Raw genomic sequence first — 27,502 nt, forward strand, 5'->3', positions numbered from 1 at the left:
CTAAGGGAAATCTTGTGACCTTGGAGAAAGGGAGATATCACATTAAAATAAATAAATAAATAAAAAGGTTCTAATGAGTGTTCTGAGAAGGGGTCAAGAAAGAGATGTCTTACTCTGAGCCGGGGTTGGAGGTCCAGAGGAATCTTTAAATGATAATGAGGGGTCATCCAGGAACACTGGAGGAGGATGGGGCCTAGAGTCGAGTGAATTCCAAGTGGGTGAAATTAGAGTGAGCGGTGGCAATCAAGGGAAGGAGAGCTGGCAAGATCAGTATGATAGGGGGAGCAATGCCAGAGCGCTAGGGATCCCAACTGAGGGGCTGCTCTCTCCGATGTAGAAAGGAGTCTATAAGACGAGTTATAGGGGGTTCCTGTGGAATCAGCCTAAGGCCTGAGGTGGGACCTCCATAGGACACTGCCAGCAGGGAAGCGCGGGGCCCAGGCGGACCAGGGACGAGCGTGGAGCGCGCCGGATGGCAGCAGCGGGCTCCTTTAAGAGGCCGGCGGCTCCATCGCAGCATCCCCCGCTCAGGGCGTGTCCGTCCCGGGGGGCCAGGGGCGGGGGCCCTGGAAGGAGCGGGAGTTCAAGCCGAGCAGGGACGGGGCTAGGGGTCGGGGGGTGGGGGCAGCAAGCTGAAGCTGACACCCGTGCATCCGGACACCGCACGAGCATCGCCTGTGACAGCGCCCTGGGTCCGGTGGAGGGCAGCGGGGGGAGGAGGGAAGGAGGAGGAGAAGGAGGAGGAGGCGGGAGCAGCATCCGGAACGGAGCTGCAGCAGCGCCGCCTTTTGTGCTGCGGCCGCGGAGCCCCCGAGGTGAGAGCCTGGCCGAGTTGTGGGGGGGTGGGGGGTGGGGGGTAGGGATGGGTCCGGGTCCTGGGATCCGGGCGTGGAGGGAGGGTCGGGATGCAGATGTGGCCTGGTGCGGGGTGGTGGTGTGGGGATGCTGAAGCTGTGGGGATGGAGGAACTGGGGACCTGGACCCGACGCGTGTGGGGCTGGGAAGGAAGGGAATGGAGCGGAGAGATGCCGCGGCCCAGCTTGGAGATGAAGGGCCTCCAGAGCTGGAAAGGACCGTATTGGGGTGGGGTGGAGGGTGATTGGGGGACAGACTTAAAGGACAGAGGGCAAGAGAACATCTCCTCCCACTCATCCTCAGGAAGGGAGAGAGGGAAGGAGGAGGGAGAGTTTTGGCCCCCTCCAGGGAAGGAAAGGAAGGGCAAGGACTGATGTACCCACCATCTCCCTCCACACACACACAGACACACACAGACACACACAGACACACACACACTTAGCAGGCTGGACCTGAAGATTAGTCAGAGAGCACCTGTTCCTAGATGCCCAGGCGTTGTTCCCCTCCCCTTCCAGCTGTGATCCTCCTAATCCCCTCTAGCTGTGGCATTCACCTCCATCCAGCTGTTGCATCCTCCCCTCCCCCATTCACGTGTGGGTTTCTGCCTCTTCTTTCTCTCCATCTCCTCTGGCTCCCCTAACCCGTTTCCCCCAGTCAAACCCTCCAAAAACCTCCTCCCTTTCCCACAAACACTCCTCAAACTCATTGGCTTAAAAATAAGCAAGAGTTGAGACTTGCTGGTAACCAAGGCCTTGACTGAGAGGAGGGAAGAGTCAAGGCTGTGTAGACAGTGGGAGGAGACAGTGAGGTGTCCCTTAGAATTAAGGGAGGAGTCCTACCTTGTAGATGCTCATCTGCTGCCTTTTTCAGAGGAGCGTAGGTGAGTGGCCTCCAATCAGGAGGGAGTGCACATGAGGTCTCCTTACCCCACCCAGAGTCATCTCAAGCCACAGTCAGTGCGTCCTTCTAAACACATTTCCCTTGCAGTTCTCAAGGTGGGCTCCATCGCTCTAGGAGCTCAGAGTTTCAGCCAGAGGGTCATACCAAGCCAAGGCCAACAGAAAGGATTTAGGAAGGAAAGGACTCAAGTGCCCCCTGAGCCTTCCTGTCCAGACACTGAAGTTTCTCTGAGCTTTAGGGCCCCACTCCCTCCTATCTCACACTTACAGGTGAAAAAAATGTGTGTGTCCCCTCAAGCATACTATTCATCCACTCACTCCCATTGTCAACTGGGGTAATGTTGGGAAAACCCCAGCTCTCAACATGGAGACCACCAGCTAAATACCCATCCCTGTTACGGACAGAGGAGGCAAGAAGTTAGATGTGGCTCAGGATTTCCTAGGCTTCCTTATAGCTGAAGAGGGCAGAACCCTTCTAAAAACCAATTGGGCCGGGCGCGGTGGCTCAAGCCTGTAATCCCAGCACTTTGGGAGGCCGAGACGGGCGGATCACGAGGTCAGGAGATCGAGACCATCCTGGCTAACACGGTGAAACCCCGTCTCTACTAAAAAATACAAAAAAACTAGCCGGGCGAGGTGGCGGGCGCCTGTAGTCCCAGCTACTCGGGAGGCTGAGGCAGGAGAATGGCGTGAACCTGGGAGGCGGAGCTTGCAGTGAGCTGAGATCCGGCCACTGCACTCCAGCCCCGGCAACAGAGTGAGACTCCGTCTCAAAAAAAAAATAAAAAATAAAAAATAAAAAAATAAAAACCAATTGCTCTTCCCCTGGTGGTGACAATATGGTAGGATCAGGCTTTTCTAGGAAGAGGACCCTTGGTTCTACCACTCACTGCCCAGACTGTTGTAATCCACAGTCCTCCCTCTCCCCTGCCTAGATCTGGAGAGAAAGAAGGAATGAGAGAATCAGCCCCGTAAGAAGTCCTTGCTAGGGTGGACTGGAGATCACCCCTACATTCAGGTCCTCAGCCCTATACCAGTCAAGCCCCGGGACCCCCAGCTGCCACGCTTCTTCCAGTGAAGTGGAAATGTCTGCCCCCTCATGCCCGCCACTCATCCATTCACTCACACTGTTGACCGAGGTGATGCTGGGAAGAAGGAGGATACTGTTGAGATGATGCCAGCAGGGGACATAGGGGCTTCATGAGGGCCTGGCCACAGAGACTGGTCTGTCCAGTTCATTGGCTCCCAGAAGCACTGGGGTCATATGTGTGTGTGGGGAAGGTGAGGAGACTGCGACAGTGGACAGATTCCAGAGGAGGCTAAAGATCATTCAGGATAGAGCCCTTGTCCTTTGGTCTCTTCATTCTTTGGTCTTTTTTCCCCTCTTGTTTCTCCACCTCCCTTTCCACCTGTACCTTCCCTACTGGCACTTGCTTTGAGAAAGAACAAGGGAAAGAAGGGAAGGGAATCACATTCATAAAAAACTTACAACTGTGTGTTAGGCACTTTCCATATGGCTAATGCTTAGAGAGAGCTTCCTGTGTGCCAGGTCCTGGGCCAAGAACTTTATTTTGATTGTCTTAATCATGCCCTTAACAAGACCAAGTGAGCTAGTGTTATCATCATCTCTGATGGAGGAGAAAACTGAAACTTAAGTAATTTGTTTAAAGTAAAAAAGTTAGTATGTGGCAAGAGGTAGGATTTGAACCCAGGTCTGTGTGACCCAGAACCTGTGTTCTTACCCACCACATTATGTGCTGCATTGCCACTGTGGGACATAGGTACCACCGTCCCCAGTTAGCAATGAAGAAACTGAGGTTTGTTGAGAAGTCTCAAGCCAGGTCACCCAACTGGCCAGAAGCAGAGACAAGACCTCAGGAAGCCACTCCGAGTGTGAGGCCTGTGTTCTCTCCTCTACCACCTACCCTCTCCCTATTGCACAACTGTCCTAATAAGCTAAATGAAGGAATGCATGAGCAGTCCATCAATCTTATTTTCTGTTTTACAATTTAAAATAAATGTTATATCTTACTTTAAAAGCAATTCAAAGTTGTTACTGAAATACTAGGAATAGACGTAAACCCAAAGGAGAAAATTAAAACACTCATAATTCCAACTACCTAGAAACTGTTGTTATACTTTGGTATTTATTCTTCCAGATTTTTAAAAATGTCCATCCAGCTGAGGAACTATTTGTTAACATCCACTGAACTTCCTCTTGGTCTATCTGAGGTCCTAGGTAGGAGGGACTCCTGAGGCCCATCCTACCCTGCTCCTGCCCTCCCCTTCCCCGAGGCCTCTATGGGTAAGGCTGAGGGGTGATCCAGGGCCACATGATCAAAGGGAGGATCTTAGCAGTATAGCTGCTTAAGAGAGCAGATTCCAGAGATAACTGGTCAGGGAGTGAGGATGGGGTACAGAAAATTAGGCCTTCCCCCTTAGTCCAGAGGAGACAGAATGGCAGGATTTACAGAGGAAGGCCTGGTGATCTGGTAAAGGAATGACTGGAGACTCCAGCACAATCACTAGCACTGTGACCTGGTTCTCCTGGAACCTGAAATCACGGTTTGTCCTGGGAAAGCAGAAGGTCAGAGACCAAGTCTTCAGCCTCTCCAGGATCCACAAAGAAAGACCTGGTGTCCAGCCAACCAGGAAGACAAAGCAAGGAGGAAGCATGCTGCTCCCTGCACCCCCGCCATCACCTTACTTAACCTTCACCACCCCAGCAGGGAGGGTTGGGCACCATGGAGAGATTACATTCCTTAAACTAATTGGTGGCAAAACTGGGATTCTAGCTCTGATCTCTCCAAATCTGAAGCTGATTCTTTTTTCCTAAATAGTACTGTCCCTCCCTTCCCTGAACCCTTTCACTGTCCACCCCATTGGAAGAAGGGTGGCAGCTAGGGGTCTCAGGGCTTGATTTTCCAATCAAGGACCCGAATTTAGGGGTGATCTCCAGTTTTCCCCCAAGTTCTCAGGGGAAGTCATTTCCTCCTCATGAGGGCACTAAGAAAAGCGATAGCACTTTCCATCTTGGGACCCTGGGGCCAGGACCATGAATCCTGTAAAAAGGAAAATCAAAACAAGCTGCAGGGCAGGGCACAGTGGTTCATGCCTGTAACACCAGCATTCTGGGAGACCTAGACTGGTGGATCATTTGAGCCCAGGAGTTTGGAACCAGCCTGAGCAACAGAGTGAGATATGGTCTCTACAATTTTTTTTTTTTTTTTTTTTTGAGACGGAGTCTCGCTCTGTCGCCCAGGCTGGAGTGCAGTGGTGCCATCTCAGTTCACTGCAAGCTCCGCCTCCTGGGTTCACGCCATTCTCCTGCCTCAGCCTCCCGAGTAGCTGGGACCACAGGCGCCCGCCACCACGCCTGGCTAATTTTTTGTACTTTTAGTAGAGACGGGGTTTCACCGTGTTAGCCAGGATGGTCTCGATCTCCTGACCTTGTGATCTGCCTGCCTTGGCCTCCCAAAATGCTGGGATTACAGGTGTGAGCCACCGCACCTGGCCTCTTTTTTTTTTTTTTAATTTAGTCTGGTGTGGTGGTGAGTGCCTGTAGTCCCAGCTACTCAGAAGGCTGAAGGGGGAGGATCACTTGAGCCCAGGAGGTTGAGGCTGCAGGCAGTGAACCATGATCATGCCCCTGCACTCCAGCCTGGGCAACAAAGCGAAACCCTGTTTCAAAAACAATACAAGCTGCAGCCAAGCGGACAGGAGGCATGGCTGCGATTCATCAGAGACCTTTATCCTCTCAGGGCCTCAAAGCTTGCAGAGGTGGAATTAGGACTCCAAAGTCTTGGGTCTCCTTTCCCTTTGAAAACTCCCCTCCCTACCCCTACTCATGAGAGAAAGGGAATCATCCTTTTCCTGAGTGAAAAATGAGGTCTCAGACAGTGGAGAGCACTTAGTATGACAGCCCAAGATTTAGGCAGATGACCTGGCCTCTGAACTGAGCCCCTAAGACCACCAAACGAACAGCTTGACATTGACATTCTGCTGTTACACAAGAAGGAGCTAGAGAGAATTCAGAGTTTACGTGCCACAGGCTTCCAAAATCTCAGGCCAGAGAACCTGAAAGGTGGGATAGATGGGGGGTGACTTCCTACCCCACTCTACCCTGTAGCCTCCTTATGGAGTCACTTTGGGGCCACCAGCAAAGCACTGAATTAGGGCCTCTTGGGTATCCAAAGAGCCTCCTCCCCTGGCAGTTGTATGGCTTAGAGATCATTCTGTCCCCTCACCCAATGTGAGGCAGAACCACCATCAACACATGGTAGATATGGTTGACAGAATGACAGAGACCCACCCTCCTGTCACATTGCTGCCCTTCCCCCATGCTCTGCATAATTGATAACGGAGAGACAGCTCCCATCCCCCAGGGTGACTGACTGGGCCAGGGGCTCCTAGTCATCCTAGACGCCCCTCCAAAACTCTGGCGCCAAGGCCCTGCCAGGGGGCAGTGGGACACAGCTGGCAGGTCAGAAATAAAGGAAACAGAAAGGGGTGTGTGTGTGTGTTGGGAGAGAGGAATCGCCAGTTTACTATAGCTCCCAGGGGCAGCAGCTTTCCCTCCATTCCAGGTCAATCTGGAAGAGCTGTCATTAGCCTGAGATCTTTCCCTTGGTCCCATCTCCTACTTCTTCAGCTATCCCCACTACCCTAAAAGATAAACAGGTGAAATGGCTTCTCTCCTTCTCTCCCCAGCTGCTGGCCCTGGATACCAGAAGGGCCTCTGGGGAAGCCTGGTAAACTGGAGGGAGGCTCTGCTGGCTGCAAGTGTCTCTGAGCATGTCACCCTTTCTATGCCTAAACCACCTAGTCGTCAAACAACCAGATGACGGCTGAAAAATTCCTTTAAAAAGTCAGGTGTTGTGCCTACTCAAAGCTCGGCTTCTAGACAGAAAAGGAGATGGATGCAGTCCGTGTTTCTCACTCCCCTTTCATCTCCATTTTCTCAGGGTCCTCTGCTTTTCCAAACAGCTTTTCAAGCCATCATTCTCGGGCTTGACACCGCTTCACGCTGCTCCGGTGTCTGTATATGTCTTGGCTCCTTCCTTCTTCTCTAGCTGTGCCTCGCCTTTTCTGTGCCGTCTCCCTTTCTCTCATTTCCTGCTTTCCTTCCCCGTGGTACTGCACCCCCAATGCCAACCCCACAAGTCCCCTCCTGCCAATACCCGACGCCTCAGCCGAGGAGCTCTCTGCATGCGGGGGCAGGGGAAGGAAGGGAACACAGATGGGGCAGACCGCTGGGTGGGGGTCCGCACCTACGATCCTCGCAGCCATCCCGGCAACCAGCCACCTGGGCCGGCCCAGGTCAGGGGCGGGGCCCAGGCACAGCCCCGCCCCCACGTCGCGCTCACGTGATCTGGGGCTAATCTTGTCCTGGTGACTTCACGCGCCGCCTAGGGCCCAGTCGTCATGGTTACGCCGCAGCGCCCAGCGCTTCCCCCAGCCGGCCGTGTCCCCTCCCCTTCCCCACCCGGACCACCCCCTTCCGCCGCGGCGGCCCCCGCCCCAACCACGCGCCACGTGATGGCCGGGAAGGAAGTCGGGAAGTGGGAGAGGGCGCTGTGGCTGTAACCCCTTCCTCTCCACTTTGAGCTGCCCAGACTTGGGCTTCGGCCTTCCATTGCCGGTGACCAAGCTGTCAGCTCCTCCCCGAGCGCTCCAATCCTGCCATTCCTCCCTCCTGGCCTGCCAGGCGAGAGCGTCCCAGAGTCCTGGGCCTTGTTTCTGGGTGGTCCAGAAGCGAATCCCCTGCTTGCGGCGGAGTGGGAGGTGGTGGGGGCGCGGGGGTGCGGGGTGGCAGGCAAAATCCCTTGGGTCCTCCAGACGAAATTCTCCCATATGTTGGCATTTTACTTGGTCTGTGTTTATCTGTGATTTGCATTGCAACCTACACCTTACCTCTTGAAGCCACAAATACCGCGTGGGGTATGTTGGGGATTTGGAAGCTGAACTTTACTGTGATTTGTGCTTTCTGGGCCTCAGTTCTCTCAAGAATATAATGGGACCAGTAGTACTTCCTTCACCTGGCTCTTCTGAGGATTCAGGGAGCTAATTGGTGTGTGTGTGTGTGTGTGTGTGTGCGCGCGCGCGCGCGCGCGCATAGAGTGTGTGGTGCTTAAGGCGATCCTCCGGGGTGGGTAGAGCAGTGGTTGCACCTTACCAAGCACCTTCTGCGCGCCAGGTGATGCTGCAAACCATGGTTCCCTTGTGATGCGAAGTCGTCTCTCTAAAGGCTGTCCAGGCTCTCAAAGGAGCCAGGGGCCGGCCATATTGTACCTCCAGTATAATGGGAACCATAATAGAGGAAGCATACCGGGGCTGTGCCCGCCCAGAAGGCGCATTAACCTGGAGCGGATCAGGAAAGAAGGACGTCCAGGATAAAGTGACACCTGGAGAGAGATGAGAAGCGCCTTCCAGGCTGGGGGTGAAGCTTGAGCTTCTTTTTCTTTATTTCTTTTCTTTTTTTTTGAAACAGAGTCTTGCTCTGTCACCTAGGCTAGAGTGCCGTGGCACACTGCAACCTCCACCTCCTGGGCTCAAGCGATTCTCCCACCTTAGCCTCCCAAGTAGCTGGGACCATAGGCATGTGCCACCACGCCGGTTAATTTTTTGTATTTTTAGCAGAGACAGGCTCTCCCCATGTTGCCCAGGCCCATGTTGCGCAGGCTGGTCTCAAACTCCGGAGCTCAAGCGATCTGCCCACCTCGGCCTCCTAGAGTGCTGGGATTACAGGCGTCAGCCACCGCGCCCAGCCGAGCTTGAGCTTCTTAATAGCTATGGCATTGTGGGCAGGTTAATACCTCTATGCCTTAGTCTGTAAAACGGGGCTGATAATGCCCAGCTTACCGTTTTGAGGATTACGTACGCAAAGTGCTAATGCACCTTTACCAGAAGCTAAAATAGTAAGCCTTTTTTGTTTTGTTTTTCTTTTCTTTCTTTTTTTTTTGAGATGGAGCCTCGCTGTGTCGCCCAGGCTGGAGTGCAGTGGTGCTGGAGTGCAGTGACGCGATCTCAGCTCACTGCAACTTCCGCCTCCCGGGTTCAAGTGATTCTCCTGCTTCAGCCTCCCGAGTAGCTGGGACTACAGGCGACCGCCGCCCTGCCCGGCTAATTTTTTGTATTTTAGTAGAGACGGGGGTTTCACTGTGTTGCCCAGGCTGGTCTCGAACTCCTGAGCTTAAGCAATCCTCCTGTCTCAGCCTCCCAAAGTGCTAAATTACAGGCGTGAGCCACTGCGCCCAGCCGTAAGCCTTCCTTAAGTTAGCCATTATCATTGGGTGTCCTGGTTCAAAAACCTGACATGGCTAAGTTCCGGTGTTGGTGCAGGCAGTTGTTTTTTCTTTTGTGACAGGGTCTCACCTATGTCGCCCAGGCTGCAGTGCAGTGGTGCAATCAGTGCTCACTGCAGCTTCACCCTCCCAGGCTCAAGATATCCTCCCACCTCAGCCTCCCGAGTAGCTGGAACTAAAGGTGCACATCACCACACTCGACTAATTTTTTTTTTTTTTTTTGAGATGGAGTCTTGTTCTGTCGCCCAGGCTGGAGTGCAGTGGCGCAGTCTTGGCTCACTGCAACTTCCACCTCCCAGGTTCATGCCATTCTCCTGCCTTAGCCTCCTGAGTAGCTGGGACTACAGGCGCCCGCCACCACGCCCGACTAATTTTTTGTATTTTGTACTAGAGACAGGGTTTCACTGTGTTAGCCAGCATGGTCTCGATCTCCTGACTTCATGATCCGCCTGCCTCCGCCTCACAGAGTTTTGGGATTACAGGCATGAGCCACTGCACCTGGCTGGCTAATTTTTATATTTTTTGTAGAGATGGGGTTTCACTGTGTTGCCCAGGCTGGTCTTGAACTTACAGGCTTCAGTGATCCACTTGCCTTGGCCCCTCAAAGTGCTGGGATTAAAGGTGTGAGCCACTATGCCTGGCCCAATCTGTTTTTTTTATTGTTGTTGAGACAGAGTCTTGCTTTGTTGCCCAGGCTGGAGTACAGTGGCGTGATCTCAGCTCACTGCAACCTCCTCCTCCCAGATTCAAGCAATTCTCGTGCCTCAGCCTCCCAAGTAGCTGGGACTGCAGGTGCACACCACCATGCCTGGCTAATTTTTTTGTATTTTTAATAGAGATGGGATTTCACCATGTTGGCCAGTCTGGTCCCAAACTCCTGACCTCAGGTGGTCCGCCCGCCTCGGCCTCACAAAGTGTTGGGATTACAGGTGTGAGCCACCACACCTGGCCCCCAGTCTGTTTTAGAAAGATCCTTCTGAAGGAGCTGAGTGAAGAATTGGGGGTAGGGAGGGCACTTGGAGACCAGCTGTCCTGGGCCAGCTGAGGACAGCTAATGAGACTTGAACTAAGGCAGTAACAGTAGGACTAGAAAATAGCGTGCACTGGGTTAGAGCTTAACAAATCTAGGGTGCTTGTTAAATATGCTGATTCCAGGCCTACCACCCTCACCCCCCAGGAAAAAGTCTTCAAGGGAAAGTCCTGGTAATTAAGTATTACAAGAACTATCGAAGTTTCCCAAGCCTTCTTGTATGCCTGTGTAATCATCTACTGAACCCTTCTGCATGTGGAGATTGCTCCCACCCCTCCCCCTGTAATTCTCCACTGTAATTCAGAATGTATGGCAATAATTTCCAGACTAACCCAGGGGCTCATGGAAGGACCCTGCTAGCTATGAGGAACAATTAGAGGGATGCTTGTTCTAGGGAATCTTCAAATCTCAGGATTTGGTAACTGACAAGTGTGGAGTGAGTTGGGAGACCAGGATGGCTCCTGGTGTCAAGTTCTGGACAAATCTCGTGTAGCATTAAGGGTTTGCTGTGCCTTAGTGACAGCCAGTTTATTCCTTTCTATAGCTGGAAAAACTGAGGCTCAACTATAGCTCGCCTGAGGTCATATAGCCATTATGTGGCAGAAGCAAGTCAGGATTCAGGGTATTTTTTGTTTTTTGTTTTGAGGCGGGGTTTGGCTATGTCGCCTAGGCTGGAGTGCAGTGGCTTACTGCAACCTCCACCACCTGGGCTCAGGCAATCCTCTCACTGCAGCCTCCAGAGGATCTGGGACCACAGTCACAGGATCACCATGCCTGGCTTTTTTTTTTTTTTTTTTTTTTTTTTTTGTATTTTTGGTAGAGACAGGGTTTTGCCATGTTGCCCAGGCTGGTCTGAAACTCCTGAGCTCAAGTGATCCACCTGTCTCAGCCTCCCAAAGTGTTGCGATTACAGGCATGAGCCAACACGCCGTGCCGGATTCAGGTTTTTTAATGGTTGCGTTTTATTTATTCATTTATTTATTGAGACAGAGTTTTGCTCTTGTTGCCCAGGCTGGAGTGCAGTGGCGTGATCTCGGCTCACCACAACCTCCGCCTCCCGGGTTCAAGCAATTCTCCTGCCTCAGCCTCCCAAGTAGCTGGGATTACAGGCGTGTGCCACCACACCCTGCTAATTTTGTATTTTTAGTAGAGACGGGGTTTCTCCATGTTGGTCAGGCCGGTCTCAAACTCCTGACCTCAGGTGATCCGCCTGCCTCGGCCTCTCAAAGCGCTGAGATTACAGGCATGAGCCACCACGCCCGGCCTAATGGTTGTTTTTTAAATAGCACCCAGCTATGAACTGGGACACATCCCCATTGCCTGGAAAGTTTGAGGAGCAGGGGATAGGGCAATGAAGAGGAAAGAGGAGACAAGACCTTGTTTGACCCCTGGGAGAGCCGCTGGACTGAAGGGAGGGCTAAGGGGGACGAAGCAGTGGCCTTCTGTGACAGCGTCTGCATTCCCATTGGTTGCTTCTGCCAATGTTGGGGGGACACAGAACTCTGTGGTTACAACCTTCAGTTACCTTGGAGAGGCCCAGGAGTGTGTCTTGTCATGAGGCTCTCACCTGAGTTGTGTTCCTGAGAGGGCCTCAGTAGTACAGTGTGTAAGCACCTGGGTGGGAGGCCTAAGGGTATCACCTGTATGTAGGCAGCTCAGGAATGCTGTCCAAGGGTGCCTGAAAGGTTTACTAGCATCCTGTGTGTGCTTCAGTGTGAGGGAGGTCTAGGTGTTACTATTGTGTGCCTGAGGTTGACCCCGAGGTAAAGGTGTAAATGTGAGACCCTCCTGATACCTGTGTGTGCCTGTGAGTCTCAGGTGAAAAACATGTGCCGCAGCAATGAATGAGTCATCTTACAGGGAGAAGGGAACTCATCTGTTACCATTATACTTGAATTTGAGACATATTTTACCAGTGTGTACCCACGTGGGGCTGTTACCTGAGAATGATACCCAGGTATGATACCTATCTACCTATTACTTGTCTTACTAATATGCCTGAGAGGAAGCCCAAGTGTATCAGATTTCCTAAGATGGGTCAAGGTGCAACTTGGAGGGGCATGAGAAACGGAGCCACAAGTGTTACCTCCAGCAGGGCTTCTGTGAACCCAGAACCCCAATCTGTGCCTCTGGGGTAAGTATCCTGAGCGGGCACGCCTGGGGCTTTAACAGCCCCTCCTTCCTTCATTCCCACAGGGCCCAGCGTTCACCATCACACCAGGGGCCAGAGGCCATGGCTTGCCTCCATGAGACCCGAACACCCTCTCCTTCCTTTGGGGGCTTCGTGTCTACCCTAAGTGAGGCATCCATGCGCAAGCTGGACCCAGACACTTCTGACTGCACTCCCGAGAAGGACTTGACGCCTACCCAGTGTGTACTTCGAGATGTGGTACCCCTTGGTGGGCAGGGTGGGGGAGGGCCCAGCCCCTCCCCAGGTGGAGAGCCGCCCCCTGAGCCTTTTGCCAACAGTGTCCTGCAGCTACATGAGCAGGATGCAGGGGGCCCAGGGGGCGCAGCTGGGTCACCTGAGAGTCGGGCATCCAGAGTTCGAGCTGACGAGGTGCGACTGCAGTGCCAGAGTGGCAGTGGCTTCCTTGAGGGCCTCTTTGGCTGCCTGCGCCCTGTCTGGACCATGATTGGCAAAGCCTACTCCACTGAGCACAAGCAGCAGCAGGAAGGTAGGCCACGTCCTTGTGGGAGCCTCCTCCCTGTTTCCCTGAGCCCGAGATCTGTTGGTCAGCTCCACTAAAGTCATGCAATGGTCCCTCCCCTCCCCATGACACAGCCCTAGTCCCTTAGCCATCCATCAGCCTCTAACTTCCCACCTTCTTTTAAGGTCACCCATTCATTCCTTCCCTGTCCCCTCGAACCTTCTTCTCGGCCTGTTTTTGGCTACCTTTCTGCTTCACCCTCCTTAAGTCAATTCAGCCAACCCAATGCTATCCCGTCCCTGGCCTTGAGTGTGGCTCTTTCTGAGGCTTGTGGCACTGTGCCTCCTGCCCACAGACCTTTGGGAGGTCCCCTTTGAGGAAATCCTGGACCTGCAGTGGGTGGGCTCAGGGGCCCAGGGTGCTGTCTTCCTGGGGCGCTTCCACGGGGAGGAGGTGGCTGTGAAGAAGGTGCGAGACCTCAAAGAAACCGACATCAAGCACTTGCGAAAGCTGAAGCACCCCAACATCATCACCTTCAAGTGAGGTCCAGGGCAGGGGCTGGGTATTGGGGATACTATGCTAAGGCCTGGTACCCTCCTGGGCAGTGGGACCTACCCCATCCTTCCCAGAGGAGACCCTTAGGTGGAATGGGTGGGAATGGGGGTTCCAGGTATTAATCAGGTGAAGGCTCAGCCAGCTGAGGCCTTCATACCATTGTTTGTCTCGCAGGGGTGTGTGTACCCAGGCTCCCTGCTACTGCATCCTCATGGAGTTCTGCGCCCAGGGCCAGCTGTATGAGGTACTGCGGGCTGGCCGCCCTGTCACCCCCTCCTTACTGGTTGACTGGTCCATGGGCATCGCTGGTGGCATGAACTACCTGCACCTACACAAGATTATCCACAGGGATCTCAAGTCACCCAAGTGAGTAAGCAAGCAGGGAGCAATAAATGTGCATGCAGGTGACCCACTCAAGTCAGTGTGGCCTTCTCCGCACTTCCAAACCATGCCCTACGTCCATGTGGCCATCTCAGAAACCTCTTCCAAGTGATAATCCCATCTCAGGAGGGCTGTAGTGAGCCCCTCACCTTTGGGTGTCCCAAATGATTTAAAACTGAAAGGCAGGCCGGATGCAGTGGCTCACCCTGGTAATCCCAGCACTTTGAGAGGCCGAGGCAGGTGGATCATGAGGTCAAGAAATCGAGACCATCCTGGCCAACATGGTGAAACCTTGTCTCTACTAAAAATACAAAAAAATTAGTGGGGCATGGTGGCACATGCCTGTAGTCCCAGCTACTCAGGAGGCTGAAGCAGGAGAATCACTTGAACCCAGGAGGCGGAGGTTGCAGTGAGCTGAGATTGAACCACTGCACTCCAGCCTGAGTGACAGAGCGAGACTCCGTCTCAAAAACAAACAAACAAACAAACAAAAACCTGAAAGGCAGAGTTGCTGCAGTTAGATGAGGTGTGTGGAGGGGTGTGGACCCCAGCTGACTACACTCTTTACCAGCATGCTAATCACCTACGACGATGTGGTGAAGATCTCAGATTTTGGCACTTCCAAGGAGCTGAGTGACAAGAGCACCAAGATGTCCTTTGCAGGGACAGTAGCCTGGATGGCCCCTGAGGTGATCCGCAATGAGCCTGTGTCTGAGAAGGTCGACATCTGGTGAGGACTAGGCTGAAAGCTGAGAAGAGTGGGTGCCCAGCCCTGGGGGTATGGTGGGCAACTTCTAGGGCTTGAGCACAAGTGATGGGCCGGTAGCAACCAGGACCTCTGGAGGAACCCCCTCCCAAGTGATGTACCCTCATCCCTAGGTCCTTTGGTGTGGTGCTGTGGGAACTGCTGACTGGTGAGATCCCCTACAAAGACGTAGATTCCTCAGCCATCATCTGGGGTGTGGGAAGCAACAGTCTCCATCTGCCCGTGCCCTCCAGTTGCCCAGATGGTTTCAAGATCCTACTTCGCCAGTGCTGGTAAGGATGGGCTGAGCTGGGATACTGGGCCTGGAGAAGTTGAGAAGAACAGCAGTACTGATGGACAGCCAGTACCTAGAACCCTAGGTGGCCAAGTTCAGAATCCTTAACAGGGGGTGTCAGGGCTCCCAGATGTAGCTCCCCAGGTACTGAGGACTCAGGATATGGATCCAGGGAACTACAATCTAGAACTGAGAGGGGCTGGACTGACCAATAAATAGCAGGGGCATTTAATACAAAGGACTGACTTGCATCTGAATCAGGCTCATGTACCTTCTGAGCTGAGTCACCAGGGGCAAGTGGTATCACTCTGAAACTGTTTCCTCATCTATAAAATACAGTTAACAGTATCTGCATTCCTGGTTTGTCATGAAGTGTCAGTGAGTGCATACAAGTACAGGGAAGGAGCAGCATAACCACCAAGCATGGTTCGTTGGGCCTCAAGTAAACAACCTTAGAACACAGAAGGAAAGGGTCCCAGACCCTCATTTGGAACCTAGACCCAGGGAAGTTTGAAGATGGCTAATCTGATGATCATCTCCCAAAGTGTGGTTCCTTCAATGATGTTATTCAGAAAAGGCCTTTATTTGGGGAGACAAGTTGGAAAATATGGGATTCAACAGGTTTCCTTACTGCAGGATTTTGACACACTAATGAATAGTGTGTAATATTCCCTAGAGACCATTGACCATAAGTTCTTTTGTCACAGAGTACATTCTAGGATTGGATTCTCCAGGACACACTTTGGGAAAGGATGCTCTAGTTCCTATCTGGTCCTCCCTCAAAATTCTCCCCTCTCCTCCTAACTCCATTCCTTTCAGGAATAGCAAACCGCGAAATCGCCCATCATTCCGACAGATCCTGCTGCATCTGGACATTGCCTCAGCTGATGTACTCTCCACACCCCAGGAGACTTACTTTAAGTCCCAGGTGTGCTGTGGGTAGGAAAATGAATACCTAATTCCCCTTCTTTGCAGAGATGATGCCATTTGAGGGGGAGGCTGGGAAATGGGTTAAGTGGGACTGAAGAGATTGGCTCTTAGAGAGCGTAGTCAATCCACTCCTTTTTGCTCCAGCACACACATTGGCAGTGACGTGTGGGCAACCTGCAGAGCCTTTCACTGGGTGAAAGGATGGCTCACTCCTCGTCTGCTCTCCACCCACAGGCAGAGTGGCGGGAAGAAGTAAAACTGCACTTTGAAAAGATTAAGTCAGAAGGGACCTGTCTGCACCGCCTAGAAGAGGAACTGGTGATGAGAAGGAGGGAGGAGCTCAGGTGAGTTCCTGTGCTTGGGGAGGTGATTTTACCAACAGCAAGGACTATGCACCCAGTCAGCTCCTACCCAGCCCCAGGGAGGGTGGAAGGACTATGAAAGGACTGTGGACAGGAATTCTGAGACTGCCACTCTATTATGGCCCTAGGTGAACCCAGTTCACCTTGGGGAACCCTTCTGCCCATTGCAGACATGCCTTGGACATCAGGGAACACTATGAAAGGAAGCTGGAGAGAGCCAACAACCTGTATATGGAACTTAATGCCCTCATGTTGCAGCTGGAACTCAAGGAGAGGGAGCTGCTCAGGTAACCCTACCTGTCCTTATGCACCAAGCCCTGGAGCTGTGCCTGCCTGAGATCCTACTGAGACTGGGGTGCCCCTTCCTGGTCATTTGCCCAGCTGAGAAGGTGCCTGGATCTTTAGGCGAGAGCAAGCTTTAGAGCGGAGGTGCCCAGGCCTGCTGAAGACACACCCTTCCCGGGGCCTCCTGCATGGAAACACAATGGAGAAGCTTATCAAGAAGAGGAATGTGCCACAGAAGCTGTCACCCCATAGCAAAAGGTGGGCCATGAATGGTGATTCCAATACGGCAAGAGGGATACTTAAGTGGCAGCAAATGTTTAGCAGGGAGATGCGTACTGTAGTGTCCAAGGTTAGGGAGTGCTTTTGAGTACACAGATTTGGCAGTCTCAACCTTTGACTTTTTCTCTCCTTCCAGACCAGATATCCTCAAGACGGAGTCTTTGCTCCCTAAACTAGATGCAGCCCTAAGTGGGGTTGGGCTTCCTGGGTGTCCTAAGGGTCCCCCCTCACCAGGACGGAGTCGCCGTGGCAAGACCCGTCACCGCAAGGCCAGCGCCAAGGGGAGCTGTGGGGACCTGCCTGGGCTTCGTACACCTGTGCCACCCCATGAACCCGGAGGACCAGGAAGCCTAGGAGGGGGACCCTCAGCCTGGGAGGCCTGCCCTCCCGCCCTCCGTGGGCTTCATCATGACCTCCTGCTCCGCAAAATGTCTTCATCGTCCCCAGACCTGCTGTCAGCAGCACTAGGGTCCCGGGGCCAGGGGGCCACAAGCGGAGCTGGGGATCCTGGCTCACCACCTCCGGCCCGGGGTGACACCCCACCAAGTGAGGGATCAGCCCCTGGCTCTACCAGCCCAGATTCACCTGGGGGAGCCAAAGGGGAGCCACCTCCTCCAGTAGGGCCTGGTGAAGGTGTGGGGCTTCTGGGAACTGGAAGGGAAGGGACCTCGGGCCGGGGAGGAAGCCGGGCTGGGTCCCAGCACTTGACCCCAGCTGCACTGCTGTACAGGGCTGCCGTCACCCGAAGTCAGGTAAAGTATGGGAAGGCTCCTGAGCTCTTTCCCTTTTTCCTTATTCTCCCTGGGGTCCAAGTCTAATCCCTCACATTATGCTCAATTTTAAGCCATTCCCTACTTTACCCTTTTTAACTGTGCTCCCTTCTCCTGAATTCTTAGTGACCTCTTTCCACTTCTGACCACAGTCCCATCTCTCCTCCAGAAACGTGGCATCTCATCAGAAGAGGAGGAAGGAGAGGTGGACAGTGAAGTAGAGCTGACATCAAGCCAGAGGTAAGTGATGGAGTACAGGAGTTAATGGCATTTTTGTTTTCTGCAAGGGGCAGAACCAAGCTGTAATCCCCCTCTTCAACATGTAGGTGGCCTCAGAGCCTGAACATGCGCCAGTCACTATCTACCTTCAGCTCAGAGAATCCATCAGATGGGGAGGAAGGCACAGCTAGTGAACCTTCCCCCAGTGGCACACCTGAAGTTGGCAGCACCAACACTGATGAGCGGCCAGATGAGCGGTCTGATGACATGTGCTCCCAGGGCTCAGAAATCCCACTGGACCCACCTCCTTCAGAGGCCATCCCCAGCCCAGAACCCAGCTCCCTGCCCATTCCACACCAGGAACTTCTCAGAGGAAAGCAGGTGAGTGGCACAACAGCAACAAGCAGATAGATGCCTTATCTTTTGACAGCTTTTGGGGAGACAGCTGCACAGGCCAGAAAGTACCATAAAGAGCAAATATCCACGTGGTGGAATTTCAGAAGCCTCTTGCAGAGCATCTATTATGGTGCCTGACCAGTAGCTTGTGTGTAGCTATAAGCTGCAGCCAGGGAAGGATTCTGAAAGGAGTCTGACACCTTGGAGAATGGCCTGAGCAACTGAAATCTGGAATAAATAAATCAGTAAGCCGGTCGGGCACGGTGGCTCACACCTGGAATCCCAGCACTTTGGGAGTCCGAGGCAGGTGGATCAAGAACAGCCTGACCAATATGGTAAAATTCCATCTCTATTAATAGTACAAAAATTAGCTGGGTGTGGTGGTGCGCGCCTGTAGTCCCAGCTACTCAGGAGGCTGAGGCAGAATTGCTTGAACCTGGGAGGCGGAGGGTTGCAGTGAGCTGAGATTGCGCTATTGCACTCCAGCCTGGGCAAAAGAGCGAGACTGCCATCTCAAAAAACAAATCAGTAAGCCACTGGCTATTAAAATGACCCCAGCAAAGAACCCTAAGGAATCTCACTCCATTTCTACTCTTTCTCACAGGGCCCTCCCAATTCTGAGGACTCAGACTGTGACAGCACTGAACTGGACAACTCCAGCAGCATTGATGCCTTGCGGCCCCCAGCTTCCCTCCCTCCATGAAAGCCACTCATATTCCTTGTACATAGAGAAATATTTATATAAATTATATATATATACATATATATATATGCGCCACATAATCAACAGAAAGATGGGGCTGTCCCAGCCGTAAGTCAGGCCGAGGGAGACTGATCCCCTGACCAATTCACCTGATATTCTAGGGACACTGGCAGCTGTGGAAATGAATGAGGCACAGCCGCAGAGCTGTGCCTAAGGGCAAACTGGCCCCTTCCTGCCCCACCCCATTCCTTATATTCAGCAAGCAACAAGGCAATAGAAAAGCCAGGGTTGTCTTTATATTCTTTATCCCCAAAGAATGGGGGCGGAGGGAGGGAAGGGTGGGAGGGGCAGGAGAGAAAACCACTTAGACTGCACTTTTCTGTTCCGTTTTACTCTGTTTACACATTTTGCACTTGGGAGAAGGGAGACTAAGGCTGGGTCCTCCCCTCTGAGGTTTCTCAGGTGGCAATGTAACTCATCTTTTTGTTCCTCCATTGATCTTCTCTGCCCAAGCCCTGTCTTAGGGTCCAGGGGGAGGTTAGGAGACTGATAGCATGTGATGGCTCAGGCTGAAGAACTGGGGTGCTGTTTAAGTCCCTACTTTCTTCCTGGTGCCTGATTGGGGTGGGGACTGTCCTACTGTAACCCCTGTGAAAAACCTTGAAATATAACCACTCCATGCAGGCCCAGCTGTTGAGGGTTTTCTTGATGAATGAATGGGGTACCATACATGGTTAAGATAAAGCCTTGGGCTCCGGACTTCATCTAAGGTGCCTGGACAAGTTCTCCTGCCCCTCCACTTTTTTGCATCTATTCTCACTAAATTGAGTATAATGTCAAGCCCCAACTTTCTAAAATTACAGGAATAAATGGTAGCAGGTACATCTTTCTAACTCGTTATGGAGTTACTAAAAATACACTGAAATTTTTAGTTTAAAATATGCAAGCCTGAACAAGGGGACCAACATTCCCAAAAAACTGGAACCCAGTCAGACATATGACCAACTGCTTAATGTGTATGCCATGTATGTCATGTGTCATTCCTTTCCCCCACCCCCAAGTGGAAGTGCTTGCCTGCTTGTAGGACAGGTAAGTCCTAGGAAAGTCTAATCCTCCATCTTTTGGACACAAGTTTTATAAGGGCCAACCAAGCATGAAGTCAGGGAAAAACAGGATCAAGGGCCACAAAAAAAGATGGAAGTGGTAAAATAGAAGAAAACATCTTAACCGGAATAAAGGCTTCTATTAAAAACCCAAGAAGGGTCCTTTGAGGGATAAAAGGTACAAAAATAACAGCAAGACAAGAGGAATAAAACCCACATGAATCACTGTGGCATCCAGTTTCTATTCACAAAGAAAAAGCTCCAGTCCATCTTTTAATTTTTTTGAAAAATTCCTGACATTACAGAACTAAACTGAAATGTATTAATATTCCACTCTTACATTTCCATGACAAACAGAAAAATTCATGAGCCAAAAAAACAAAACAAAAAACCAAAAAAAAAAAAAAAAAAAAAAAAAAAAAAAAAAAAACCAGGGAGAAGCTTATAAAACTAAATATGGATCTCAGCATCAACAGCTGAACAGAGAAAGGAATTAAAACGCTTTAATTAAAAAATCACGAGTGGATGATAAAGTGTGTAGAAACTGAAAATTTACAAACTATTTAAAACCTGGAATCGCTGACTGTTCAGAAACTACACAGATGGATCATGGGTGGTGGTGAACAGCAGAAAGGGATTATGGATGAATCTGCATTGTTCTAGCTGCTCCCCATGCCACCCGTCTCCGAGGAAAGCCTGTAACACAGAAACAAGAACTCAGTTAGTTTCCCCAGTGCCCAGCTGCACTTCATCTCTACCTGGTCCATGAAATGTGAAGAGTAAATAATCAGTGCTGGAGTACCAAGGGAGACATTTTTAAGGTTTCTTAAATTTACCAGTACCATAATCCTTTAATCCTTGCAATCCAAGCATGTGGAGGTCTATTACCTCAGAACCAAGGGAAACAGCCCTTGGTTATCAAATGTCCCTCAAACTATATTCTTAGTTCCACCTCCATGGTGGGCTAACCAAGGAGCATACTTTCTGGAAACAGGCCCCTCTAAAGAGTGCTCACAATACACAGAAGCAATGTTTCTTTATTGCTGAGCTCACTGTGGCTCCTCCCAAACAGCTGACAGAATACCAGTTTAGGAAAGAAACAGTCATCTGAGAGTAGTCTCAAGGGTTTAATGCTGAGACAACTCAAGGCCTTTACTTTAAAACCCTGAAGTTCTATCAATGTGTAGGGTATGAGGTAACACAGTTTTAAAGGTAAAGAGATGTTAAAAAGAGATGTAAAAAGAATAACTATGGGTCAAGAATTATACTCAAATTTATTTATTTAAATTAATTAATTGATTTTTTTTTTGAGACAGAGTCTAGCTCTGTCACTCAGGCTAGAATGCAGTGGCGTGATCTTGGCTCACTGCAACTTCCGCCCTCAAGCAATTCTCCTGCCTTAGCCTCCACCCGATAGCTGGGATTATAGACAGCCACCACCGCTCCCAGCTAGTCGAGACCAGGCTTCAACGTGTTGCCCAGGCTGGTCTCAAACTCCTGACCTTAGGTGATCCACCTGCCTCGGCCTCCCAAAGTGTTGGGATTATTACAGGCATGAGCCACTGCGCCCGGCCTTATTGGTTTTTTTTTTTTTTTTTTTTTTAGACCAAGTTTCACTCGTCACTCAGGCTGGAGTGCAATGGCACAATCTCAACTCACTGCAACCTCCACCTCGCGTGTTCTAGCGATTCTCCTGCCTCAGTCTCCTGAGTAGCTGCGATTCCACGCAGCTGTCACCATGCCCAGCTAACTTTTGTATTTTCAGTAGAGACGGAGTTTCACCATGTTGGCCAGGCTGGTCTCAAACTTCTGATCTCAGGTGATCCACTTGTCTTGGCCTCCCAAAGTGCTAGGATTATAGGCATGAGCGACTGCGCCCGGCGGACTTAAAAGTAGCGTACAAAATAATTTGTTTTAACTCTGTAGCTCACTCTACAAGCTCCTAGATCTTGTCAAGCCATATCCTCCATCTAAACATACCTGGCTACAATGCCTTTCTGTTTCAAAGAGATGGTCATTTAAGGTCCTGGAATCCAATTTAGGGCTTTCAGGGAAAGGTATTCAAGTACTCGGTATGCTTCATTGGTAGGTAGATAGGCAGGCAGCAAGACAGGCAGGCAGCTCTCATTTTGAATAGAACCAAATGTATAAGACTTCATTTCAGTTCATGAAGTTATTTCATAAGATTTTAAATTGGCACAAAATATTTGTGATATGTCATGAAAACATGACTGGTAATTCACCATCTGTATCCCTTCCACAACAATGCAAAGCCAAAAGCTGGGTAGAAAAGCAAGGGCCAAAAAATGTTAAGTCCTTCGACTACAAACTATTTATTTTTAGTCAGAAATGGTTTCTCCACCTCAGCATTAAGGGAATATTTAGTTCTTAAAAGGGGGGTAAGACTCGTGCTATTTCAAAACACAATGATCTACGGAAAGGTAAACAATAGCCGTGAATTAAAGGGTTCAGTAAGAACTGAAGGTCTAAGAAAGCAACTGCTAGATACCATTAGACCTAGGACCTAAAAATTTAATTTTATAAAAATTGGTGGTAGCACTCTGGCCCCACCAGAGCTCTAAAAGAAATGTCCTGAATGTGTATCAAGCCCAAATAGGGATTTGCTGGAGTAGGGGAGGTGAGGCAAGGAGAAATGCTATGAAATACTGAGTCAAGTATTCTAGGATAGAAGACCACATGGGGGAGCTCTGAGCTTGAAAAAAAATTAAAACTAAGGTCTTTTGGAGGTACTGATGGTAGCTAGTCCCTTAAACATGTGGAATCCTTCCTTGGGGAATAGCCATTAGATTAAGAGGCTTTCCAATCAAGAACTACATAAACAAAACCAGGTCCCTGGGGGGAGATGGTATCAGCACAATTAAGGCCTAACTACAGGAGAGAGCTTAGCAAGGGAGAGAGCTGGACCACATGATAAAGGAGCAACTAAATAAAACTCTTAACTGGACAGGTTTGGCCATCTAATCCTTTATGCATACTTGGGACGTGTAACACTTCTTCATAGGCCCAATCTGGGATGAAGGGGCCACAATAACATCAGAGAATGAGACAATATATTGGAATACTAACAGCTTTTTTTTTTTTTTTGGTCAGCCAATGGGGATGCTAGGAAAAAGTCATCAGGGGAAGTATCTCTACACTGAGTTCTCTAATGCCCTGGGAAGAGCATTATACTTTCAGCACTGTGGCAATGTGTACTCTGGTTGAATGGAAGGCTATCAGAGGCCTTATGCCACTATGTAAGTACATTTGTGTTTTATGAGAGGCCTGTACCCATCTTAGCATAAGAAAATGAACAAGGTTTCAGGGAAGTTAGTATGATATGAGTAAAAGTAAAGCTTAAGTTGTTAGTCCTGGCTAGTCACTCATAACCTATGAATTTAAATTACCTTAGGGCCTCTATTTTTTAATCTGTAAAATGAAGGGATCAATGTGTTACAGATTAGTTGATCCTTAAGGTTCCTTCCAAATCTAAGCATGTCACTTCCTACTTGTGATAGTGTTGGTGGGGAGGAGAAAGGATACAGCAAGGAATAGAAAAAAGGGTAAAGAAACTTGGTTAACAAAGTTGGTTTAGGATGAGTGGATGGCATCATGTCAAGTTGTGGATAATGTCACGGGTTGGCTGAGATATACCCTAATGTCACAGAAAGAGGCATAATGGTAATTTAGAGGAATGCAGACAGAAGCTGCCTAATTTTATTAGACTTATCCCACTTTGCTCCTCCCCTTCATTCTGGGTAAAGAAGTACGTTCTTTTAATGTATGACTTGGAAGAGATCCCTCACGGTAACCATTCACCAGAGGAATCCTGGGATGAACACCTTGTTAGCCGCTGTGCTGGCAAGGTAAGGCCATCTGAGAAGTCAGACAAACTTCCTCATTAGTGAAGCTTGTTGCCAATTACAGAGGACCCTCAGGATCTAAACTGCCGCAGGCTTTTATCTCTTTGTGGGAATATTGACAAAGGACTATAAAATTCACTTGGGATTCAAAAAGCCCATGTCAGTTATACAGGCTTCCTAGTTGAACAGCCACAGGTCACAAGCCCCCAACCCTTTAACCCTTCACAGCACACAGTGTACTAAGGTTCTTACTGCGCCAACTTTATTACAGCTAGAAACACAAATATGGCCAAGAAGGCGTGCTGATAGCTTAACCATTAAATAATTATTAAAAAAAAAAAAAGGTTAACGAAGCAGCTTTTATTCATTAACACAGAGCCTAACACATTGTTATATTGCAAGGCAGAATAAAGCTACAAAGAAGAGTAACAAACAAGAAAGAAGAGAAAACTGTGGCTCTAGATAAAGAATTCAAGTCAGACCCTGAAACAGGCACTCAGCTGAAATGGCCTAAACCTAAACAAGGGTTACCACTCCCCCCACCCCCACCCAGTTATACCCCAAAGTAGTAAAAAGAAAGGGTAACAAGCTCACAATAGTTTCATTCTCACCAATGTTAACAAATGAAAACAAAATGAACCAAATAATACTGGAGGAGGTGCCTCAAGATATGCAATCAGTAGGGAGAGAATCTCTGTTTCTCGCCTTTCAGTTTGTTAGTTACACATGGCACGGCAGAGGTGGTGGTGGTGGTAGCTGAAGCCCCGGTACCCTTAGCAGCAGACACAACATTTAGAGCCAGGAGAGGGATGGGTTTCATGCCAAGCAGACTGGAGACACAAGGGGCGGTCGGAAGAGGGTTGGGGAGGCTGGAGGGTGCGTCGGAGGTCCCCGCTGTGGCGAGCGAGGGGGTGGTGGTGGAGGAGGAAGAAGAAGAAGGGGTGGAGGGTTGAGAGAGGTTGATGCTGAGGTGATCAGGGATCGTGACGGAGGCTGCCTGGGAGGAGGGTTTAGCGTTTTCTAAACTGTAACAGAGGAAAAAAGGAACAAAAAAAAAAGGGTGGGTGGAAGGGAAGACCACAAAAGGGAATAAGTACAGGACAAAAACTGCTTCAGTTATATCAGTAAGTGCCTCTGGTTGACAATTAGGAAGACCTAGTGTCAACTTGTGACAAGCTTTCTTTTAGCCTGTGTCCCACCCTCTAAATATGTATACTTCCATTCCACAGAGCTACTTAAAAACTGCTATGGGGAAGAAAAAGCTGACAGAGAAAAGAAAACATAGGGCACATACTTCCATGTATCTGGCACACTGACCCAACCCAGATGTTGAAGGAATGATTTCAGGTAGAAAAAAGATACTCATCAATCACCCAACAAGGAAGAAATGTTTCCTCTAATCAAATGTCAATTTCCTATTCTAACAGAAAATCAATTATCCCGTAATTACTTGTGAAGCTTTGAATATTCATAAAGCAGAATTTTTTAAAAATCCTTCCAGCTGTAGTATTAAAGTCTGCTTATATTTCCACAGCAAATAAACCAATATTAGGGTAGAAAGAGACAAGAGTCCAAAGTAGGTCACTGACTAATTTCAAATTTCAAAGAATGTAGCATTTTCAAAGAAAAATGCTGAGAACAGAAGTGTAGATAAGAACTAGGGAAGCTTTTCTGGTGGGAGGTGATATAAAAAGTTGTTTTTGACCGATCATACTTTTAATGTGGACCTTTCAGAAGTGGAAAAGAGAAACTCAAGTATCACCTAAAAATTCATACTTAAAAAGCAAAAATGCTGCTGCTTCTACTCCCAAAATAAGCTCCACAGAACAGTAAGGATATGTGTCTCCCAAATGCCTGTATGTGTCTAAGCCAGAACCACATATATTTGGGAAGTTTGCCTGGACAATTAAGCCCACAAGGCTAAGTCTTCAAGAGCAAAAAGGCTCCTCTTAAAACCTAATTTTGTTACCTATGTCCAAAGACAGCCGCAATCCATAAAGGAGAGGGAGGGATACAGAAGTCCACTAACTATATAAAAGGACCCAGACTGCCACCATGAAAAATCAAGAGACAGGAGAAAAGGCCCAAACTCCAGTGAAATCCTTCTCACCTTAAAAAAATGAAACAAAACAAAACAAAAAAACCTTTTGACTTCTACATTTAAACTGCACCAAAGAATGGAAAGAATAAGCTTTGTGCATGCAGTCTTTGCTTTGGTGTTAGATGAAACTTTGACCCTAATCCAAGGCTTCAATGATACTCGATTGCTATTCAGTAACAATGATCCTGAAAAGAGCGACTCTACCAAGAGAATTCTGCTTCCTGAAATGTAGCCACTGACCTATTGCAGGGGCTAGACAAGCAGGTCACATTTAAACAGTCACAATTTAAATTACATGAAGGGCAAGCCTACCGAAAGAACAAAACAAACTCCACCTTTCAAAAACATGATTCTTGCCACTAAAAACCAAAAAATTCTTGCCCTCCAAAATCCTAATTACAAACAAGAAAAGCCGGGCGCAGTGGCTCACAACTGTAATCCCAGCACTTAGGGAGGCCAAGGCGGGCAGATGATGAGGTCAAGAGATTGAGACCATCCTGGTCAACATGGTGAAACTCCGTCTCTACTAAAAATACAAAAACGGCCGGGCGCGGTGGCTCAAGCCTGTAATCCCAGCACTTTGGGAGGCCGAGACGGGTGGATCACGAGGTCAGGAGATCGAGACCATCCTGGCTAACACAGTGAAACCCCGTCTCTACTAAAAAATACTAAAAAACTAGCCGGGCGAGGTGGCAGGCGCCTGTAGTCCCAGCTACTCGGGAGGCTGAGGCAGGAGAATGGCGTGAACCCGGGAGGCGGAGCTTGCAGTGAGCTGAGATCCGGCCACTGCACTCCAGCCTGGGCGACAGAGCGAGACTCCGTCTCAGGAAAAAAATAAATAAATAAAATAAATAAATAAAAATACAAAAACTAGCTGGACGTGAGGGCGCGTGCCTGTAGTCCCAGTTACCTGGGAGGCTGAGGCAGGGGAATCACTTGAACCCAGGAGGTAGAGGTTGCAGTGAGCCAAGATTGAGTCATTGCAGCCTGGTGACAAGGGCAAGACTCTGTCTCAAAAAAAAAGAAAAACAATTCTTGTAATCCCAGAACTTGGGGAGGCAAATCACTTGAGGTCAGGAGTCAGAGACAAGCCTGACCAACAAGGTGAAACCCTCTCTCTAAAAAAGAAAAAGACCTCTTTGCAAACAACCTTGGTGTAAAAGTCTACTACTACCATTTCATTCTCAACATTAAGAACCTAGTGTGCTTGGTGGGTGGACAAGAAAACAAATCGAGGAATGGGAAAGCTTTTCTACACAGAGAGTAGCAGCACCTAAAGAAATGAAGAGACTTAAAGCAAAAGACTGCTACTGGGGAAATGGTATGTTCTTAGCTAGCACTAAATAACCATGGCATACAAACATGGTCAGTACAAGCACAACAATACAGACCTCATAGGAATTCCTTTCCCCTGTACTAGATTCAGGAACTCATATAAAACTTTATGACAAAGAGACCAAACACTTGTAAGAAAAGTAAATGATAACTAGACAACACTCCCCATTAAAAGAGACCTAAGGGCTTCAGGGCTAACAATGCTTTAAAAATATTAATAAGCAATTAAGGGTGTGACTTCAGCATATGAGTTGAGAAAGCAAGTAATATAAATGACTGTAGGATCCCATTTGACTGTGAACAGTGTCCTCAAATTCTCAGAGTAGTAACATTACCTAGCCATGGATAAGGGAAATAAAACCCTCAGGAAGTCATTAAGGGATGAGATTGGGGGTGGGGTGAGATAGAAAACACACTTCACACTTCCAAAACATTCCAATA

At 49.5% G+C, this 27,502-nt stretch overlaps 2 protein-coding genes across 37 annotated transcripts in view; one reads left to right on the forward strand and one right to left on the reverse strand.

The window, feature by feature from the left end:
* Window positions 1-626: 626 nt before the first annotated feature.
* On the forward strand, window positions 627-19,348 carry MAP3K12 (mitogen-activated protein kinase kinase kinase 12). 2 transcript variants are annotated; one of them, XM_010373914.2, is made up of 15 exons: window positions 627-815; window positions 12,285-12,458; window positions 12,558-12,766; window positions 13,095-13,278; window positions 13,469-13,660; window positions 14,247-14,405; window positions 14,555-14,713; window positions 15,535-15,643; window positions 15,880-15,989; window positions 16,178-16,294; window positions 16,413-16,550; window positions 16,708-17,323; window positions 17,511-17,581; window positions 17,668-17,941; window positions 18,561-19,348. In XM_010373914.2, exons 2-15 carry the CDS (start codon window positions 12,322-12,324, stop codon window positions 18,657-18,659), a joined length of 2,574 nt encoding a protein of 857 aa, XP_010372216.1. In that variant the 5' UTR covers window positions 627-815; window positions 12,285-12,321; the 3' UTR covers window positions 18,660-19,348. The 2 variants fall into 2 exon arrangements, with proteins under 2 accessions (XP_010372216.1, XP_010372214.1); XM_010373912.2 differs by having other exon boundaries at window positions 694-815; window positions 12,285-12,766.
* Window positions 19,030-27,502, reverse strand: part of PCBP2 (poly(rC) binding protein 2) — a 28,663-nt gene continuing 20,190 nt past the window's right edge. For 19 of the 35 annotated variants that reach the window (XM_030939307.1, XM_030939302.1, XM_030939298.1 and 16 more), the window contains one exon: window positions 22,853-24,650. In XM_030939307.1, coding sequence (XP_030795167.1) covers window positions 24,302-24,650 — 349 coding nt within the window. In that variant the 3' untranslated portion in view covers window positions 22,853-24,301. Of the gene's footprint in view, window positions 20,459-22,852; window positions 24,651-27,502 lie in introns of those variants that run through there. The other 16 variants (XM_010373902.2, XM_010373901.2, XM_010373910.2 and 13 more) reach the window with 4 other exon arrangements.

This window comes from Rhinopithecus roxellana, chromosome 10 (assembly GCF_007565055.1).
Source record: "Rhinopithecus roxellana isolate Shanxi Qingling chromosome 10, ASM756505v1, whole genome shotgun sequence".
Lineage (NCBI taxonomy): Eukaryota > Metazoa > Chordata > Mammalia > Primates > Cercopithecidae > Rhinopithecus > Rhinopithecus roxellana.